The sequence below is a fragment of the Trichophyton rubrum genome, assembly GCF_000151425.1.
Source record: "Trichophyton rubrum CBS 118892 genomic scaffold supercont2.1, whole genome shotgun sequence".
In the NCBI taxonomy this organism is placed as follows: Eukaryota; Fungi; Ascomycota; class Eurotiomycetes; order Onygenales; family Arthrodermataceae; genus Trichophyton; species Trichophyton rubrum.
Genome location: NW_003456428.1, coordinates 871,210 through 888,574, shown reverse-complemented (window position 1 = coordinate 888,574; position 17,365 = coordinate 871,210). Strand labels below are relative to the sequence as shown.

The following is a 17,365-nucleotide window of genomic DNA, read 5'->3' as shown; positions in this document are numbered from 1 at the left end:
TGTTACCTGACAGGAGGTCTTTGCCCTTCGTATCCTGCCAGGTCGTGTCTGTCTCTTTTTTCCCGCCCTCCCTCTTGCTCTCTGGCCCTGCGCTTCCTGTCCCTGTACCGCTGTATCTCTCTCTGTTCCCGTCCGTTTCGCGCTGGAGATGCCAAGCAGGAGCCAACAGACCTGCCTGATGCTTGCAGTATGGATGTTGCATCTGCGATCTCCACTCAGGCTGTCCTTTGCTTGTAATTTTCCCTTCTTTACAGGCCGTGACGGAGCAGTAACAGCCGGGGGACAGAGTGGTAGCAGCTCGTTTTCCGTGGACCTTGGACCTTGGACACTGCGAGCCAACCAGCGCCGCCAGCCACTTACCACCATGTAACAGCGATGGATTGCGATGTAACGGACGTCATCGTATCCAGGCAAACCCAAGCTCGCGGCACTCCAGCAGGCAGAGCAGAGCAAGCAGAGCCAAAAGAAAAAAAACCTGGAGCCCGGGGAAGTGGGGAGCGAGAGAGAGTCTGTCTCGCGGTGCAAGAGTATATATGTTTAAATTCATGGGAGGCGGGAGAGGCTTTTCTTTTTGCTTTATAAAGCCTCTTGGTCGCCCGGCTTTGCGCTATTTCTAGCTTGTCTTTGTTGGTGTTGTTGATGTTGTTGATGACCCAAGCGAGTGTAACTATTTAAGCACACCAGGTACGCCAGATAGTCGAACAGCTTGTAGTTCTTCATTGCACTGCCTTTTCCTCCATCTCCTCCTTTTCTCCAGGCAAGGCTGTTGAAGCTATAGTTACGTGCCCTGGCAAAGCCTGCCTTTACAATGGCCGAACCCGAGCGTGGCAACGAGCCTGCCACCGACACACAGCAGCCAACCTCGACGCAGGAGACAGCTGCACCACAGCCAGAGACACAGCAGGTCTCGCCTCAAACTCAGACAGCTCATGTTGAACCGAAGCTGAGCAATGGAAGCTCCGATATTGAGGACGAGGAGCGTGCAGAGAGAGATCGCATCGACCTCCAGCACAACATATCCGCAAAGTGCGTAGATACCATGCATATAATATTCTTACACCTCCAAGCTGGAAAAACGCCGAGTTAAGAGAAGGTCCATACTGACGAAGCTGTGGGACCATGTTGTCTTAACCCGCTGGCCAGCATCCCCAAGAGACAGCTTCTCCGTGACGTGGACGAGTTTGCGACCAAGTACGGGATCGAAGATGCTCTGCCGCTGCTGCGAAAGGGCGCTCTCATAGCAAAGGATCCGGCCAACTTCGAGACTGTCGAGGGCCTGACCGACGACGAGCGAGACTCTATCCGCCGGGAGATCACTCACAAGTGGCGCCAGCCATGGTCGATGTACTTTACCATCATCCTCTGCTCTATCGGAGCTGCTGTCCAGTGAGTACTGACCGCCCCGGCCTTGTTCCGTGTGCATAAAGTCCTAACATTCCACGATAAAGAGGATGGGATCAGACTGGTTCCAACGGCGCCAATCTCTCATTCCCTAAAGCTCTAGGTATCGATGATTCTCCGGGAGCTCCCAATGCTGAGGTGAACTCGTGGCTTGTTGGTCTCGTTAACTCGTATGTTAACCGAAAACCTTAGCTACCTTAAATCGCTTGTGTAGCTGTTGTGCCTGCATGCTAACATGATTTCTCAGTGGCCCATACATTGGCTCCGCTCTATTGTAAGCAGAAGACCGAACTCAGACGAAATACCCCGGTTATTTTTTGGCTGCTTGTTCCTCAAGTGCGCTGTCTAACTGATTAAAATAGTGGCTGCTGGCTTTCCGACCCCCTGAACCAGTATCTCGGTCGTCGAGGTACCATCTTTGTCTCCGCGGTATTCTGTGTCCTGACCCCCATCGGCTCTGCTGTAGCTCAAACATGGCAACAATTGCTCGCAACTCGTCTACTCCTCGGTGTTGGAATGGGTACAAAGGCCTCCACTGTTCCCATCTTCTGCGCTGAAAATACACCTGCCATAGTCCGTGGTGGCCTCGTCATGAGCTGGCAGCTGTATGTTCCCCTTTTGGTCCCTTCCCTATGTTTGCATCCGACTAACTTCTTTACTAGATGGACCGCGTTCGGTATCTTCCTCGGATTCACTGCTAACCTGGTTGTGAAGGATGTTGGAACAATCGCATGGCGCTTGCAAGTTGGCTCTGCTTTCATCCCAGCTGTCCCTCTCGTGGCAATGGTGTACCTCTGTCCCGAGTCGCCGCGTTGGTATATTAAGAAGGGCAAGATCTCCAAGGCTTTTCACTCTCTCAAGCGGTTAAGAAACCACCAGATTCAGGCTGCCAGAGACCTCTACCTGATCTACTCTCAGATCCAGATCGAGGCCGAGCTCGCCGGAGACAGCAACTACATCACCCGTTTCTTCCAACTATTCACCATTCCCCGAGTTCGACGTGCAACTCTGGCTTCCTTTGTCGTTATGATTGCTCAGCAGATGTGCGGAAGTACGTATCATGCATGCATACACACACACACCTCCTTTCCATCTGAATATTTGGTATCTTGATATGCTGACACGTAGACGTTAACCAGTCAACATCATGGCCTTCTACTCGTCAACTATCTTCAAACAAGCCGGCGCCAGTGAGTCTGAGGCTCTCATTGCCTCATTCGGTTTCGGTCTCGTCAACTTCGTCTTTGCGTTCCCCGCCATTTGGACCATCGATACCTGGGGTCGACGAGCTTTGTTGATCTTCACCTTCCCACAGATGACATGGACTCTCCTGGCAGCCGGTTTCTGCTTCTACATTCCCGAGGAAAACAGAGCCCACCTTGGCCTCGTTGCCTTCTTTGTCTTCCTCTTCGCTGCCTTCTACTCTCCTGGCGAGGGGCCAGTGCCGTTCACATACTCTGCTGAAGTGTTCCCCTTGTCCCATCGTGGTAAGTTATACATGTCTTTTCCCATTAAAAATAAGGCAATAATTACTAACCAGATCAATTAATCAGAGGTCGGTATGTCATGGGCTGTCGCAACCTGTCTTTTCTGGGCAGCAGTGCTCTCCGTCTCGTTCCCCCGTATTCTTCAAGCCATGACCCCAACCGGTGCCTTTGGCTTCTACGCGTAAGTCTTTTCCTCTTCCCCATGTCCAAATGAAGGAAAAAGAAAGAAAAAGCCTAACTCATTTGAAACAAAAACAGTGGCCTGAACGTCCTTGCCCTGATAATGATTTATCTCTGGGTTCCTGAAACAAAGCAACGCACCCTTGAGGAACTCGACTACATCTTTGCTGTCCCCACAACCACTCACATGCACTACCAAGTCTTCAAGGTCCTGCCTCACTTCTTCCGTCGACACATCCTCCGCCAGAAGCACGCTGAGCTCGAACCCTTGTACAAGTTCGATGAACTTCACCGAGACGATGATAGTGATGACGCCCGCCCCAGTGTCCAGGCTGACCACGGGGCGACAGCAGAGAAGATGTGAGAAGAGTTCCTTACTGCATCTTATCTCATCTTAGCCCCATTTTCGTCACCTTGTCTTGTTTAGATAATACAGATAAAGGGTGTCATGTTTTACTAGTTAAGGATAATGCCTCTCTTTTTTGTCTGGTTTAATTCTGCTACTGTTGCTGGCCACTGAAACAGCTTGGTCTCCTTTGCTTTCATGCTATCTCTCTGCTCAGTAGGTAGACTACCGTCAGTATCTGATTGGAATAAGCTACGGTAATAGCCAGTAGCAGCAGGTAGAAGCAGCTCTAATGATACACCTGTGTCTCGTTATTTCTATCTATGCTATACTCCGCACTAGGAATTATTACTAGTATCGCTCCTGCTATGACTCGTGCCATTAACACAGCTACGTTTGACTTTATACTGCCATCATAGCCATCCATCACAAGATAGATATCAATCCATAATCATCAGCAGCATCAAATCGTCCAAAGTCAGCACGCCCAAGTGTACATCACGTGGCCTCCCCTTCCTGCCAATCCAACTTTGTCCCGTTTTGGCTTTTCTTTTGTTGTGGTCAGAATTAACGACCATCGTCGCCAACTCCATCTCCAACTTCTGTCTCTCCCTCCTCTTCGTCTTCCTCCCACCGCGCCCTCGCTCATTCTGCCTCTCCGTCTCGATACCAGGCCGACGCCCCGTCCATCGACCCTCGTCTCTCCGTCTGCGCTAAGCCCGACATTCTACCGTACGAGGTCTTACTCCCATTCTCCGCCCAACGCCATCTGCAGCTCTCGCCCCTCGATCAGGACGCAGCTCTAGAGGCACTGTGGGTTCCCGCTTTTTGTCCCGTATAACTTCCATCGGCGGTGGAGCTGTCTTTTCCACCAGATAGGCGGCATCAGCAAACCAGCAGCCCAGAACAAAAGCGAACGCGGACAACTCGCAGACCGGGGGGGAGGTGACCTGTGATTCGGTCTTCCGTACTTGCGCGCGCATACCCCCGAGCCATCGTGTCCCTTTTAATCCTCTGCGAAAGAACCGGTGGCGGTCATCGATCTTCTTCTTTGCCGGACCAAGGTCTCCTTGACCGCTCAGAGCTTCGGCCATTGTTGGATCCTGTACCCTTTCTTCTGCTGCTCGTCCTTTTGTTTTTCTTTATTTACCTTCTTCTCTGTTGCCCTTCTCTACCTATCTTCCTGTCTCCCTCCTTGCCTTAACGACCACGGCCGCACATTTAAATGATTTGGATGTCTGGGTTTACCATAATACTGCAATAACTGGCTTTATTCTATTTAATATCCAGTGAGTTGGCTTGTTTAGTAAGGAGAGAAGTGGCCGCTATTTTTGTTAATGGTCTCTGTCACTAACACTGACTGCCTTTAGCCACGGCTCATTCCTCTCCTTTTTCTAATAACATACACACATCCAACCAACCTATACGGCTTCTCTCTCGGCTTCTCCCTCTTTCTCTCCCTCTCTCTTCCCTTTTTCGTTGCCTTCAGGTTCCTGCGGTATCTTCTGTCGGCATCTGCATAATCAATCCCTGGCTGTTATCATCTAGGGTGGGAGGGAGTTTTTTATATTCTATCAATCATGCCTTGTTTTAAGGGCCTTGCAGTCAGCATTCATACGCCTAATGGGCCACTTGCCGAATACTCGGTTCAGCGCCATTCCCGTGCCTCTCGAATTGCCTGCTACATCCCGGTACCGCCTCCTAAGCTTCCCAACTCAGCCACTGGGAAGCCAGAACAGTCGACATTCGCCATATCAATCACCCTCCTCACACCAGGTCTGACAGTCCCTTATTCCACGCCAAAAGCTACGCCAGATAACCCCTATCCGAGGCCCAAGATTGTGGGAGGCCTCCCGGACCAGCCTACTTCTGGTTCTTCCATAGGCCCATATCAACCCATGACAGCCTCCCCGCGAGAAACAGTTGCAGCATATATCTATTTTGATGGCAGGCAGAAAGAAGAAGTGGCCACCTTATTAAGAAGGGGTGAAGAGACTTGGGTCAATTCGAGGTGGGTAGGTGTTCCGCAATCCGAAGGCGGTGGGCTTGCCGAACGAGAATTCTTGTTTCGTGAAGTCGGCCTAGAACGATGGCTTAATGGATTAGATCTCGAGGGCAAGGATGCTGCAGAGAAAATTGAACGAAGACGTCAAAAAATGGAGAAAAGGAGGCGAAAACGAGAGCTCCAACAACGCAATGAAGACGCTGCTAATGCGGCTGCAGACGAAAGCATGGATCTGGATGACAAGAAGCCAAAGCTTCTGCGGGAGAAGGGTGTTCTTCGTTATGGAGCAAATGATCAGTCGCCCGTGGAGCAGCTATCTGACGATGCGGAATTGCTATCCACAGATTCGGACTTTGATGACGACCCTATCCCAGAAACGGCCGGTCAGATTAAAGTAGCCTTGTTCAGAGTTTTGGCTTCCGGCGAGATCAAGCGTGGAGAGTATTCTCCTCAGTTTGATGCCCATGATGATGATGAGGACCTGCATGGTGGTCCTGGCGGCGATCAAGAGTCGAATGGAAACGGCAGCACGGCAGATATAGACCATACCACCAGCTTTGCGAAGCCAAAGTCACTAGACCCCAAGTCCATCAGCACTCAGACGGTCACCGGAATCGATCCAACCGATAAGCCCTATGCCATCTTTACATTCATGTATAGGGGCGAACGTAAGTCGTTTCACCACTTTATTCTTTTTTCCCTTCTTTCGATCTTGGAGTAGATGATCACTCATGCTAACATCACCCCCATCTTTTCCTGCCTTATGATTTGCTACAGGCCAATTGCAGAAAATGGGGATATTAAAGGATCCCAAGTCCCAAGACAAGGAGTCTCTTAAATCAGCTCGTCGAAAGTCTACACAGCCCGATTTTGCGAATATCAAACCACTGAAGCCGGGTGGCACTACCGGCTTTGTCGGCTTTAGAGATCGCGAAAAGGAGCAGAAAACTGGTAAAAGAAAGAGCTCCAATGGAAACGAACTCGACAGTGACGACGATGAAGATGACGAAGGTGTCTCTGTTTCCATTGTTGGTAAGGCTGAGGATGAAGAGGAGAAAGAGGGCAACTCTCTCCTATCTCCCGATGATGCCAAGCGGCAGGGTGAGCTCGCAGAAGGTGTTCGGCAGATAAAGGTATGTGCATCATGGACCTCTTTTCTTAACTTCACCATGGCATGATGGGACGCTAACATAGCATTGCAACTCCTTTTTAGCTCAAACGACAGCACTCTGCCGAGCCCTTGTCCGCCGCGGCCGGTCTCGCAGATCCCGCGAAGGCTTCAAAATCAAGCACTCCCGGAGCAAGGCTTTCCCCGCCAGTAACAGCCAGGCACGACTCCACACCACCTCATAGTAGTCTGCCCAAGGAGACAAGTATGAATTTACTCGACAATGATGCCTATGTTGGTAGCCCGCTCAAAAAACAAAGGGCAAGCATATCGGCAACTGACGAGAATGTTCATCGTCAGGGGGCAGTGACTGGCTTATCATCTAAGATTCACGAGATCATGGACACTACTGCTACTGCTACCTCGAGCAGCATAACCAACCACAATACAAGCACCACCACTGCTAATAATGATAGCCTAGGTGGGAGCTTATTCTCGGAGGGTATAATGCAGTCTGATATAAAGTCACCCGGCTTAGAGGAGGAGTTGTAGCGAACGGGCCCTACCTTTGATTAATGTTCCAGGGGTTCAACAAAAACAAAGAGAATTCATGCAGCTCCCTTTTACCGTTCCTTCTCACCTTTCTCCGTACTCACCTAACTACAGCTTCAATTTCTATAATATTCTACCCATCTCTTGCAGTGTCGAGAGAAACTAGTCTGATTGATGACCCCCCCTTTTTTATTAATCCTGTCCACTCAGACAGCAAGGCGGAATCCACCGCGCCATCATTCCGACTCCCGATATACCGTGGATAAATGGACAAACGGAACAAGAGCAAATTAAAATCTGCTAGCTTTCTTGCGATTTGGTGCTGTCCACTCTTCCTTTGGTCCCTATGCATGCATGTATCTCTCTTGTGGTCTTTTGGCACCCATCTGGTGCAGAGCAGGTGTTGGCATCCAGGATCATTATCTCAAATGCTCCGTACGTCGCAAAGAAACAAGAGTTCTGCCTCCTATACTCGTATCAGGAAGTTATAAATATATGGATCGTCGCTCCGTAACTCTCTGTCCATTTTTTTGTGTCTTTCCTTGAGCTCTTCAGGCATTTTTATATTGATTCAAAATTCCTGCACTGTGCGTCTGCAGGCAGGTTAACTCACGTCAGCCCTTACTTATACTTCGACAAATTCTTTTGGGCCGGAAGCACAATGGCCGACTCCGTTTCTCTTCCCCTTTACGCCGTCCCTTACGTAGTGGTAGATTAGCTGCCGCTGCCGCTGTCGGTAGTGGTGGCGGTCTGCTAGAGGACGGAGCACTCTGTGCATACACCTGTTGGTGGTGGCCTTTGTCTTCCCTTACGACCAGCAAGGGGTCCCCACCGTGTCTTTCTGGCATCGACTCTATACGACTGACGACTGGATAGGCTTTACTCTCGGTTATATTATGTTCGGACTATGGAACAGGGAAAGGGGAAACATCCCCTGCCCAAACGCAAAAGCCCACAAAAATCCCTGCCGGAGCCACGCTTAGCTGAGCTGCGATATAGCCGTCCTTGCAGAGCGACGAACGACCACCAAGCGACGAGCGAACCAACCCCTCCATCAGCTCTTGCATCTGCATCGTCGATCAAGATAATCGGTCATGACAATAATGATAACATTAGTAACAGTCATATTAATGGTGATTTTGGTCGATCTCGAGAAAGATTCCCCTTTTCTTATTCGGCAGGACATCGCATCTCCCTTGCCCATCCATCAGCAGCCGGCGGTCATCATGTTAGTTAGAGCCATCTGGCTGTTGGGAGGCAAGCTACCTCGAGAGCAAGCCACCAACGAAACAGATGGAGAAGGAAAGACGATCCTTCTTTTTCCAAATAGCTATTATTTCCCGTCGGCCTCCTTTTTCCCTTTTCTCCCCTTTTCTTCTTCATTGTCAAGCTTCCTACCAATCATCATCCAAGCGGCCAGAAAATCGCCCCAGAAGCCATCCTGAGCAGTCAAGAAAGCCTAGACGAGCAAGCCGAAGCCCAGGTCGAAAGTCACATGTCTTTGCCGGAGCCGTGGTTCAGAAGCTCGCATGCTTTTTGCCAGAGAGAAGCCTCTCTCGTACTCCGTATATGGTGGGAGCTTGCGTCGCTAGTGTCAGGGCTAGCCACTCTACCGTACTCCGTACCTCGAGGCAGAAAGGATAGGATAGCAATCACTGTCGAATGCTTGAGCGACAGAGGAATTGACCGCAAAAGGGAAACGGAGGAAGCAAAACGGCCAATTCTGCTGCTCTGCGAACTCGTCTCGCTTGTTACGCGGCCAGGCTTTCATGGTTCGATATCAACTCGTATCTCGATACTGGAGAGACGAGTCTAGAAAGGCCTTCGTTGGCTGCAGCGTTAAGTTATCAAAATGTGCAACAAGCCCATCTCCGTACTAATCACTCGATCACAGCTAAAATATGCACGCTCGATTTAAGTACGAGAGGGGAAGCAGCACGCTAGTTAAGTAGGTAGCCAGCCAGCGACGGCAACCAACTGCTCGCTCCATCATGGCCGATATCAGTGTCTACCCCATCATCCTGCTTTTTACGTGCATACAACAGCCCGGCCTAGATACACTGACTTGCATACATATACTCCGTATGCGTCCAAATTTTCATGTCCCTCTTGTACTCCGTACGCCGTGCTCCATACCAGGCTTCCGACTTAGCAGATGTGGAGAATCCAGGCACCAGGTCGCCCCTGCAACAGCCAATTAAGGAAGTTCAGGGAAGACTCAGGTAGATTGAACAAACCCTATTATTGAGGCTTCCGCCATGCCAGACAGAGTCCACAGTCGAGTCTTTTCTTCTTTGCGATTAGTCCAGAGAAGCAGGGAGATCCACCGGCCCACCCTCAGTGACACTAGGGTGCGTGCTAAGGGGTTCCTGAATCAGATGTTACCAAGGCCCGTTGTCGTTCTCCAGGTACAGAGGAGTTCAGAGGTGGTGGCTGCCACGCATATATAAAAAAAAAAAGAAAAGGGGGAAGGCGAACAACGCAAAAGTTACTCCGTACAGTAACAGCCCAGCCCTCCGGGGTACGGAGTACGCTTTGTCCTATCCAAGTCCTGCCATAGAAATTGGCCAGGAAGAAACGCAAGCAGGGAAGAAGGGGAACCAAAACATAAGGGGAAAAAAAAAAACAAAACCGTTGTCGATGAAGCACGCTACAAGCCCCGTCGCTTACGAGGTTGATCAAGGATCTGGCATGGACTCCATCCATGGATGGGGATATCAACGGGGTCATGTTGAACCTTGAATCGACCTAAGGAACGGCGAAGCGTTTAATTTCCCAAGCGGCAAAGATATGGACGTTTGGTCTTCCCCCTTCTGACTGCGAGCTATGCCTATTTCCTACGTCCATTTTACTTTTTTTGAGTCGAAATCGCCTCCGCTCGTATATCGACCTCACTGCACGATCAGGCATTATTGTTATTTTGCTTCGGCCTATCTTCCTCCAAGCAGTCGGGATTCCACTCCAACCCAAGTAAGCGGGTCTTCAGACGATCGATGTCGACTTGTTTCTTATAAACATTACCATCTCTCGCTTTCTCGCTCTCTTGTCCCCTTTTTTACTTTAAGCCTCCTCGTTTGTACTCCTCGTTTCTCGATCGTTGTGTGGTTGCTCAAAATTCTATTTCAGGCACTAGAACTCAGAGCTCTGGGGGGAAAGGTCATCGGCATTTTAGAGGGCGTATATTTTATACGTATATATATATCCCAGGAGCCCACTCGCTCTCCAGAACCCGGAAAGAGTGGCCAGCTGGGATCTTCAGCAAGTCTGCTCAACTCTTCAGCTCACTCCCTTGCTTGCTCCTCTGGCTGCTCTTTGAGCTCCTTTGAACCGTCACAATGAGAAATCCACCTCCTGAGGTCATCAAGACATGGCCGAAGCCCAACTACGTCAACCCAGAGTACGCTGGGCCGGAGCTGGCCATTATAGGGGTGACCTTCACGACACTATCAATTATCGTCATGTCACTGCGGATGTATGTTCGCCTTCATTTGCGAAAAGCTGCATCATGGGATGATTGGCTTATGGTGGCCGCTATTGTACGTTCCTCTTCTTTCAGTCCATGTCCAATAGCTGGACATTTGGCTAATATATCCACTATAGCCGTTTTTGATGGGCATCTCAGCATCAGCAATTGTCAGCACCAGATATGGATGGGGTAGGTTTTTTCCGTTGTCAATAGGGTTATCGGCCTAGAAACATCGCTGACGACAAGTTCTTTTTGGCAGGCTTTCACATCTGGGACTTCAAGTTCAGCCAGTTCAGAGAATCAAGAATAGTAGGATATCACCACCCGGCTCCGGATCCCCCTTATTTTTATACGTTTTCTGGTTAATGCAATACTCTGACTGTGTTATAGACGAGTTACATATGCCAACTCTTGTTCATTCCGCTCATGACCCTCGTGAAGCTATCTATTTTGGCCTCCTACCTTCGTTTCTTCACTGAAAAGATATACATCCGGCTAGCATGGATACAGGTCGGCCTGGTTCTTGCCTGGTTTGTGGCTTTCATGGTTCTCATGCTTATTGCCTGCATGTAAGATTGCGTCCCCGTTTCATCTGATATCTCAAATGATGTCGTGGTCAAAAGAGACGGATCCTAATTCGCGTCATATGTAGCCCACTCTCAAACTACTGGAACTCCTTCTTGCAAAAAGGTTGCATGGAAGAAGAATTTAGATTGCTTCCAGGTATTTACTCCAACGCTGTGATGGACGTTATGATACTTGTCACTCCTTGTCCTGCGCTTTGGAAGCTACATCTACCAGTTCGGGACAGAATTGTCCTCATCGTGATGATGTGCTTGGGATTCATGTATGGCTCTCAAATCTCTGATCCTTTACTTTTCTTTCCTTTGGTACATGACTGACCTGGTATTTTGTACAGTTCTTGTGTAGCAGGGTGCGTCAAGTCGTGGTATATGTACCGGACTCTAGTGGGAACATATGATGTTACCTGTAAGTGAAAGGATCCCAGCTCCCAGACCCTTTATTTGAAACCTTGCTTTCAGGAGGCTGACTTGATATTCAATTCTAGGGGAAGGATACAATGTTTGGGTATGGACCGACCTCGAAATCAATCTTGCTGTGATCTGCACATCTATACCCGTTCTTCGGCCGTTTGCACAAAAATATTTCCCCAACCTGGGCTTCAAGAGCAATAGCTCGGGGTCACGATACGGCAGCCGATGGGGCAGTAGCAACCCTTCCAACGGACTGGGCTCTGGGGGAATCTACAAGCAGCAGACCATCCACCAGTTCGTCAGGTCTCGACAGACCGAGGACGAAGACGACGGAGGCTCGACCATTGCACTGAGCCCAGCGGAGTTCCCTTCAACAAAGACATATCCAACCTCGCCTCGGTCCTACGACAGCAGAGGCAACGACGTGCGCAACCCATCCCGGAGTGGCTTCCGCAACGAACCCGCTTATAACGACTATCAAAAGGATCGATATAACAACTACGTTTGATGCCCTGGGGGTTCATATCTTATATAAATTCTTTTCTGTGGTTTGATTTTATGGGGGGTATCCTTTTGAACGGCTTTGGATATGTGATTCCTTTCGGCGTTTTGTCCTTTACTTTTCTCCTTGTCTCCTACTCTACTGCCACTATCTTCAATCAGCTTTGGCCTTTTTTAAAAAGAACCATACGTACGTACCCCTTGGAGGGAGGTCTATTTCTGATACCCAGTTCTTTCACCTATATACTTTTCCTTTTTCCTTTTTCTTTGTTTTTCTGGACTCTCTTCTTGCTGTATAATTTTTTTTTTTTCAAAGTATAGCTATATAGTTGGCTGGCCACGGAACGTTTTCTCCTTTGGCCACCCTAGAGCCGAAGACAAATACCTAGACACTTTTCTTCTCCGTCCGATCAAAACCTCAATCTTCTCTCCGCATTTCCAATAACCAAGCTTCTTTTGAACATCCCCTTCCTTCTCTTGCCTGACCCATGGCTCTTCAACGATCTAGTGATCCTCTAGTCTGGATCGACTGTGAGGTTCGACCCCCGTTCCACTCAGCTTCTTCGTATAGAAGGAAGTCTATCCAGCTAACCAATGAGGCCGGCGGCATGCAGATGACGGGTCTCGATCCGGCAAATGACCACATACTGCAGATATGCTGCTACATCACAGACGTGCAGCTTAACCTGCTCGAACCTGAAGGCTTCGAGGCCATCGTCCACCAGCCGCAGGACGTCCTCGACCGCATGAATGCCTGGTGCATCGACACCCACGGCCGCTCTGGCCTAACAGCTGCCGTGCTCTTGTCCCCCACGACGGCCGAAGAGGCAGCCCGCGGCCTGCTGGCCTACATCAAGCAGTATGTGCCTACGCAACGCACCGCGCTGCTGGCCGGGAACAGCGTGCACGCCGACCGGGCCTTTCTCGCCAAACCGCCGTACGCACAGGTGCTGGACTGGCTGCACTACCGCATCCTGGACGTGAGCAGCGTGAAGGAGGCCGCTCGACGATGGGCCAGCGAGGAGGTGCTGCGGGATGCGCCGGCGAAGAAGGGCGTCCATCTGGCGCGGGAGGACATCCTGGAGAGCATCGAGGAGATGAAGTATTACCGCCAGAAGCTGTTCCCCTCGTAGCTAGCCTCTCTCTCTTCCCTGCCTGTCCGCGTCTGCCGTCGGTATTGCTTGTGCATTAATTAATTATAAATAATCGGGGTGGCGGGAAAAAGGAGGTTGAGGTTGAGGTTGAGGTTGAGGCCAAAACCGGCCAGCGCAACAGACAACGTGATGCCCCGCGATGCCTGACGACGTCCAGGGTTTCGACTCGTTCTCTTTCTCTTTCTTTAGCTTCAGCTTCTTTCTACTTCTTCACCTCCGTCATCTACCATCGTCTTCTCTTCTCTTCAGCTTCAGTGATCCTGGAGCATCTTAATTGGAGCGTTTGCTAGAAGATAAAACAGCGGGAACCGAAGCTCTGCTTAGCTAGTTAGCTAGTTACCAGCTATCATGGCCGTCAAGACCGTGGACATCACCCCCTTCCCTGACCAAAAGGCCGGCACGTAAGTACAGCAAGCTACACAGAGCCAGGAAGCCCTTCCTTCATTGCCTGCTACAAAGTGGGATTGGAGTGAGTGATTGCTAACATCGATCTATAGGTCTGGTCTCCGGAAGAAGGTCACCACTTTCCAGCAGAAGCACTACACCGAGGCCTTCGTGGCCAGCATCCTGCTCTCGATCCCTGAGGGCGCCCAGGACGCATTCCTTGTTATCGGTGGTGATGGCAGATTCTACAACACCGAAGCCATCCAGCTCATTGCTCGCATTGGAGCTGCATACGGCGTCAAGAAGCTGTTGATCGGACAAAATGGCATCCTGAGCACCCCTGCAGCTAGCCATGTCATTCGTAAGAGACAGGCGACTGGGGGGATCCTGTTGACTGCAAGTCATAACCCTGGAGGTAACTAAAAACAAAACAATTGCGTGATTCTCGGATCGCTTCGTATCTAGACATTGAACTGACCGGGAGTTCTAACAGGCCCGAACGCTGATTTTGGTATCAAATACAATCTCTCAAACGGAGCTCCCGCCCCGGAATCAGTGACAAACAAAATCTATGAAGTATCAAAGTCTTTAACCTCATACAAGATCGAAGACCTTTCGGAGGTTAAACTCTCGGAAATTGGCATCCAGCAGTATGGATCCTTGGAGGTCGAAATCATTGACTCGACCGCCGATTACGTCGAGATGTTGAAGGACATCTTCGACTTCGACCTGATCAAGTCTTTCTTGCAGAGCCGCCCTGATTTCAAGGTCCTGTTTGATGGCCTCCACGGCGTTACCGGACCATACGGAGTCGCCATCTTCCAAAAAGAACTTGGTCTACCCACTTCCAGCACCCAGAACTGCGTTCCAAGCCCCGATTTCAATGGTGGCCACCCAGATCCCAACCTGACCTACGCCAAATCGCTGGTGGATGCAGTCGACAAGGATGGTATTCAATTCGGAGCGGCCAGCGACGGCGATGGTGACCGCAACATGATCTACGGTGCCAACGCGTTTGTTTCTCCAGGCGACAGTCTTGCCATCATCGCCCATCATGCTAAACTTATCCCGTACTTTCAGAAGCAAGGCGTCTACGGCCTGGCCCGCTCCATGCCGACCTCCGGCGCTGTCGATCGAGTTGCCAAGGCACAGAATCTCCAATGCTACGAAGTTCCGACTGGTTGGAAGTTCTTCTGCGCGTTGTTCGACAATAAGAAGATGTCAATCTGTGGAGAGGAGAGTTTCGGTACTGGCAGCAACCATATTAGAGAGAAGGATGGCCTCTGGGCCATCGTTGCCTGGCTCAACATCATTGCTGGTTATGCAAAGTCTCACCCTGACAAGCCATTGAGCATTGCTGCCATCCAGCAGGACTTCTGGAGCATCTATGGACGCACTTTCTTCACCAGATATGATTACGAAGATGTTGATAGCAACGGAGCAAAGAAGGTCATCGACGACCTGGCTGAGCTTGTCAACCAGAAAGATACTTTTGTTGGCTCCACAATCTCCGGCCGAAAGGTCTCTGGAGGAGGCAACTTCTGCTATACCGATCTGGATGGCAGTGTGAGCAAGAACCAGGGGTTGTTCGTCACCTTTGATGATGGCAGCCGCATCGTTGTCAGACTTTCTGGAACTGGCAGCAGTGGTGCTACCATCCGTCTCTACATTGAGCGTCACGAGAGTGACTCAAAGGAGATCCTTAAGGATGCTCAGGACTACCTAAAGGACAACGTCGCCCTCGCTGTTAAGCTTCTCAAATTAAAGGAGTATATTGGGCGTGAGGAGCCCAATGTCAAGACCTAAACAGATCCAATAATTCTGCTCCGCTTTCCGCGAGGCATATACATACCTCTTACAAGGCGAGAGAAAAAATAGGCGAAGGAGATTACTTTATGGACACGAAGCATGCAGCATTTCCACTCATTAATTCATTCGTTTTCATGAACTAATGACCTGTGATGAAACAGGAATAACCCGAAAAAGCCACGAGAATGAACGTCAACACTGATTGCACAGTCGAATTAGCACATAGCCTAAATACTTAAATAAACAGAATAATATATATGTGCATTAATCATGGAACTGGAGTTTCTAGTTACATACAAGAAAACTTGGGAATCATCATCATCTACCTAGTTAATTCAGCATTTGCGATATCTTCCTCGCCCACCAGTCCTTCCAATTTACCACGAGCCCTTCCCTTCGTGCTTCTTCGGCCGCAAAGACAACAGCATGGCTTCGAATGGCCTCTTCCAAGGTACATCCCAGAATCTCGATCTGAGCCTTCTTTACATCCCACCCCTTATTTTCTACGGAGTCCACCGCCCTGACAAAGGCCCTTGTGAGTCCATAATCCCCACCCCCATGGGACTCTGCTTCTTCCGGGGGCGGTGGAGCTATGGAATACTTCTTCGTCTCTCCCGTCCCGAAAGTGAAAATGCTAATTGTCTCACCATCATATGTTATTTCGCCCAGAGTGCCAGATATACGACCACGGCGTACACACTGGGATTCGGTGGGAGCCACCATATGCAGTGTAGCGAGCTTGGAACCCCTGTTGCCAAGTGGTGATTGCGTGTTTGATTCTGATCCAATATCAAGGCTGTGTGGTATGGGGTCGTTTCCCCAGGACATGGTGACGAATTGGTCATCGCATACGCTGTTATCAGACTCGTACACGCATCGCCCGTACCATGGGCGCAAAGCAATATTCTCATCACGCGTTGTCTTGACGTCGTAGTCTTGCGCTAGGATGTCCAGGAGGTTTTTCTTTGCTGTTTCCATGCCATGTTTTGAGAGAACGTCTTCGATTTCCGGGTATACGTTATGCGCTGGGAAGCCTGTACTGCCTTTCGCCAGACATAGGTCATTATATATCTTGACAGAACTATATATGCAATCCCGTTCAATGGGGCAGGAAAGGCAGTTTGTGCTATCTCCAGCTGCAACGGGCTTGTTCGCCTTGGTAAATTGGGCAAGCATCCCCGTAGAGGTGATAGTTCGTGGTAGATGCTCGGGGTAATCCACTGGTGCCCCTGGCGGAGGTGAGCAGAGCAGCCACAGTATGAAGTCGATATCATGGCAGCATTTAGTCAATAAGCTGCCATCTCCAATTTCTGTCTCTCTTCTCCAATTCCCACGAACATAACTATGAGCAAAGTGAGACCACCCCACTGGCTCTGTATGCTCCAGAGATATAATGTCTCCTATCACCCTGTCTATAAGGAGGAGTTTGCGAAGCAGCTGGTTGTGCGGGCTGTACCGAAGTACATGGCCAATCGAGAATATCTTTGACGGCAACGGTGATGTTGGAGATGCATCTGTAATAGCCTTAGAGGCTAGAAGAATGTCCTTCAGAGACAGAGCTAGTGGTTTCTCGCACATTATATGTAGATTCAATGGCGCGATGGCTTGGACTATCTCCAGGTGTGAGTCATCCAGAGTGCAGATGAAGACGCCGTCAACTCCAATATCAGTCGACGAAGACGAACCATCCAGCTTGCTGCGTCTGTCTTTCTCCCAGTCCAGCCAGCTCTTCCAGTCCTTGAATTCTTGACCTATAACCGGCTGCTTTTCTCCCCAGACGTACTTTCGTCCAAAGCGTTGACGGCTCTCGTTGTTAGGCTCTGCAACGGCGTACATAATCCCGTCGGTGGATTGGTTACGGCTTTTCCATAAGCAGTTCCTCTTTGCCCAGCGCCAATAACCAAAAATCGCAATGGCTCTGGTTGCCTCGCCATGGTTTTGTGTAGTTGGGATGTTCAAATGGGTGTTGCAGGTTGC

The 17,365-nt window shown here is 50.0% G+C and overlaps 9 protein-coding genes across 11 annotated transcripts; 5 read left to right on the top strand and 4 right to left on the bottom strand.

The window, feature by feature from the left end:
- Positions 1-516: 516 nt before the first annotated feature.
- TERG_11545 (uncharacterized protein) lies at positions 517-1,280 on the bottom strand. The gene has a single exon (XM_047750647.1). The coding sequence runs from the start codon at positions 1,119-1,121 to the stop codon at positions 804-806; it is 318 nt and encodes a 105-aa protein (XP_047605077.1). The 5' UTR covers positions 1,122-1,280; the 3' UTR covers positions 517-803.
- A 128-nt stretch (positions 1,281-1,408) lies between these two features.
- On the top strand, positions 1,409-3,170 carry TERG_00348 (uncharacterized protein). The gene is made up of 2 exons (XM_047747582.1): positions 1,409-3,069; positions 3,147-3,170. Exon 1 carries the CDS (start codon positions 1,918-1,920, stop codon positions 2,512-2,514), a length of 597 nt encoding a protein of 198 aa, XP_047603542.1. The 5' UTR covers positions 1,409-1,917; the 3' UTR covers positions 2,515-3,069; positions 3,147-3,170.
- On the bottom strand, positions 3,054-4,508 carry TERG_00347 (uncharacterized protein; the record flags this gene model as incomplete). The annotated part of the gene is made up of 1 exon (XM_047747581.1): positions 3,054-4,508. The coding sequence occupies one exon, from the start codon at positions 4,506-4,508 to the stop codon at positions 4,128-4,130; it is 381 nt and encodes a 126-aa protein (XP_047603541.1). The 3' UTR covers positions 3,054-4,127.
- TERG_00346 (uncharacterized protein) lies at positions 4,365-8,561 on the top strand (the record flags this gene model as incomplete). Of its 2 annotated transcripts, XM_003238307.2 has the most annotated exons (3): positions 4,995-6,087; positions 6,197-6,552; positions 6,633-8,561. In XM_003238307.2, the coding sequence occupies 3 exons, from the start codon at positions 4,995-4,997 to the stop codon at positions 7,077-7,079; spliced, it is 1,896 nt and encodes a 631-aa protein (XP_003238355.1). In that variant the 3' UTR covers positions 7,080-8,561. The 2 variants fall into 2 exon arrangements, with proteins under 2 accessions (XP_047605076.1, XP_003238355.1); XM_047749088.1 differs by having other exon boundaries at positions 4,365-6,087; positions 6,197-8,561.
- An 876-nt stretch (positions 8,562-9,437) lies between these two features.
- TERG_11544 (uncharacterized protein) lies at positions 9,438-9,809 on the bottom strand (the record flags this gene model as incomplete). The annotated part of the gene is made up of 1 exon (XM_047750646.1): positions 9,438-9,809. One exon carries the CDS (start codon positions 9,807-9,809, stop codon positions 9,438-9,440), a length of 372 nt encoding a protein of 123 aa, XP_047605075.1.
- Positions 9,810-10,414: 605 nt separating this feature from the next.
- TERG_00344 (uncharacterized protein) lies at positions 10,415-12,048 on the top strand (the record flags this gene model as incomplete). The annotated part of the gene is made up of 7 exons (XM_003238306.1): positions 10,415-10,615; positions 10,680-10,734; positions 10,805-10,854; positions 10,936-11,114; positions 11,198-11,392; positions 11,465-11,535; positions 11,615-12,048. 7 exons carry the CDS (start codon positions 10,415-10,417, stop codon positions 12,046-12,048), a joined length of 1,185 nt encoding a protein of 394 aa, XP_003238354.1.
- Positions 12,049-12,529: 481 nt separating this feature from the next.
- TERG_00343 (uncharacterized protein) lies at positions 12,530-13,174 on the top strand (the record flags this gene model as incomplete). The annotated part of the gene is made up of 1 exon (XM_047747580.1): positions 12,530-13,174. One exon carries the CDS (start codon positions 12,530-12,532, stop codon positions 13,172-13,174), a length of 645 nt encoding a protein of 214 aa, XP_047603540.1.
- Positions 13,175-13,543: 369 nt separating this feature from the next.
- TERG_00342 (phosphoglucomutase) lies at positions 13,544-15,385 on the top strand (the record flags this gene model as incomplete). 2 transcript variants are annotated; one of them, XM_003238304.1, is made up of 3 exons in its annotated part: positions 13,544-13,596; positions 13,693-13,994; positions 14,073-15,385. In XM_003238304.1, the coding sequence occupies 3 exons, from the start codon at positions 13,544-13,546 to the stop codon at positions 15,383-15,385; spliced, it is 1,668 nt and encodes a 555-aa protein (XP_003238352.1). The 2 variants fall into 2 exon arrangements, with proteins under 2 accessions (XP_003238352.1, XP_047605074.1); XM_047749087.1 differs by lacking the exons at positions 13,544-13,596; positions 13,693-13,994 and having other exon boundaries at positions 14,282-15,385.
- A 333-nt stretch (positions 15,386-15,718) lies between these two features.
- On the bottom strand, positions 15,719-17,224 carry TERG_00341 (uncharacterized protein; the record flags this gene model as incomplete). Its single annotated transcript, XM_047747579.1, has 1 exon — positions 15,719-17,224. One exon carries the CDS (start codon positions 17,222-17,224, stop codon positions 15,719-15,721), a length of 1,506 nt encoding a protein of 501 aa, XP_047603539.1.
- Between the last annotated feature and the right edge of the window lie 141 nt (positions 17,225-17,365).

Excerpts from the sequence above, each read along its gene's own strand:
- TERG_11545 (XM_047750647.1), bottom strand. The coding sequence starts at position 1,121 with ATGGTCCCACAGCTTCGTCAGTATGGACCTTCTCTTAACTCGGCGTTT.
- TERG_00348 (XM_047747582.1), top strand. The coding sequence starts at position 1,918 with ATGGGTACAAAGGCCTCCACTGTTCCCATCTTCTGCGCTGAAAATACA.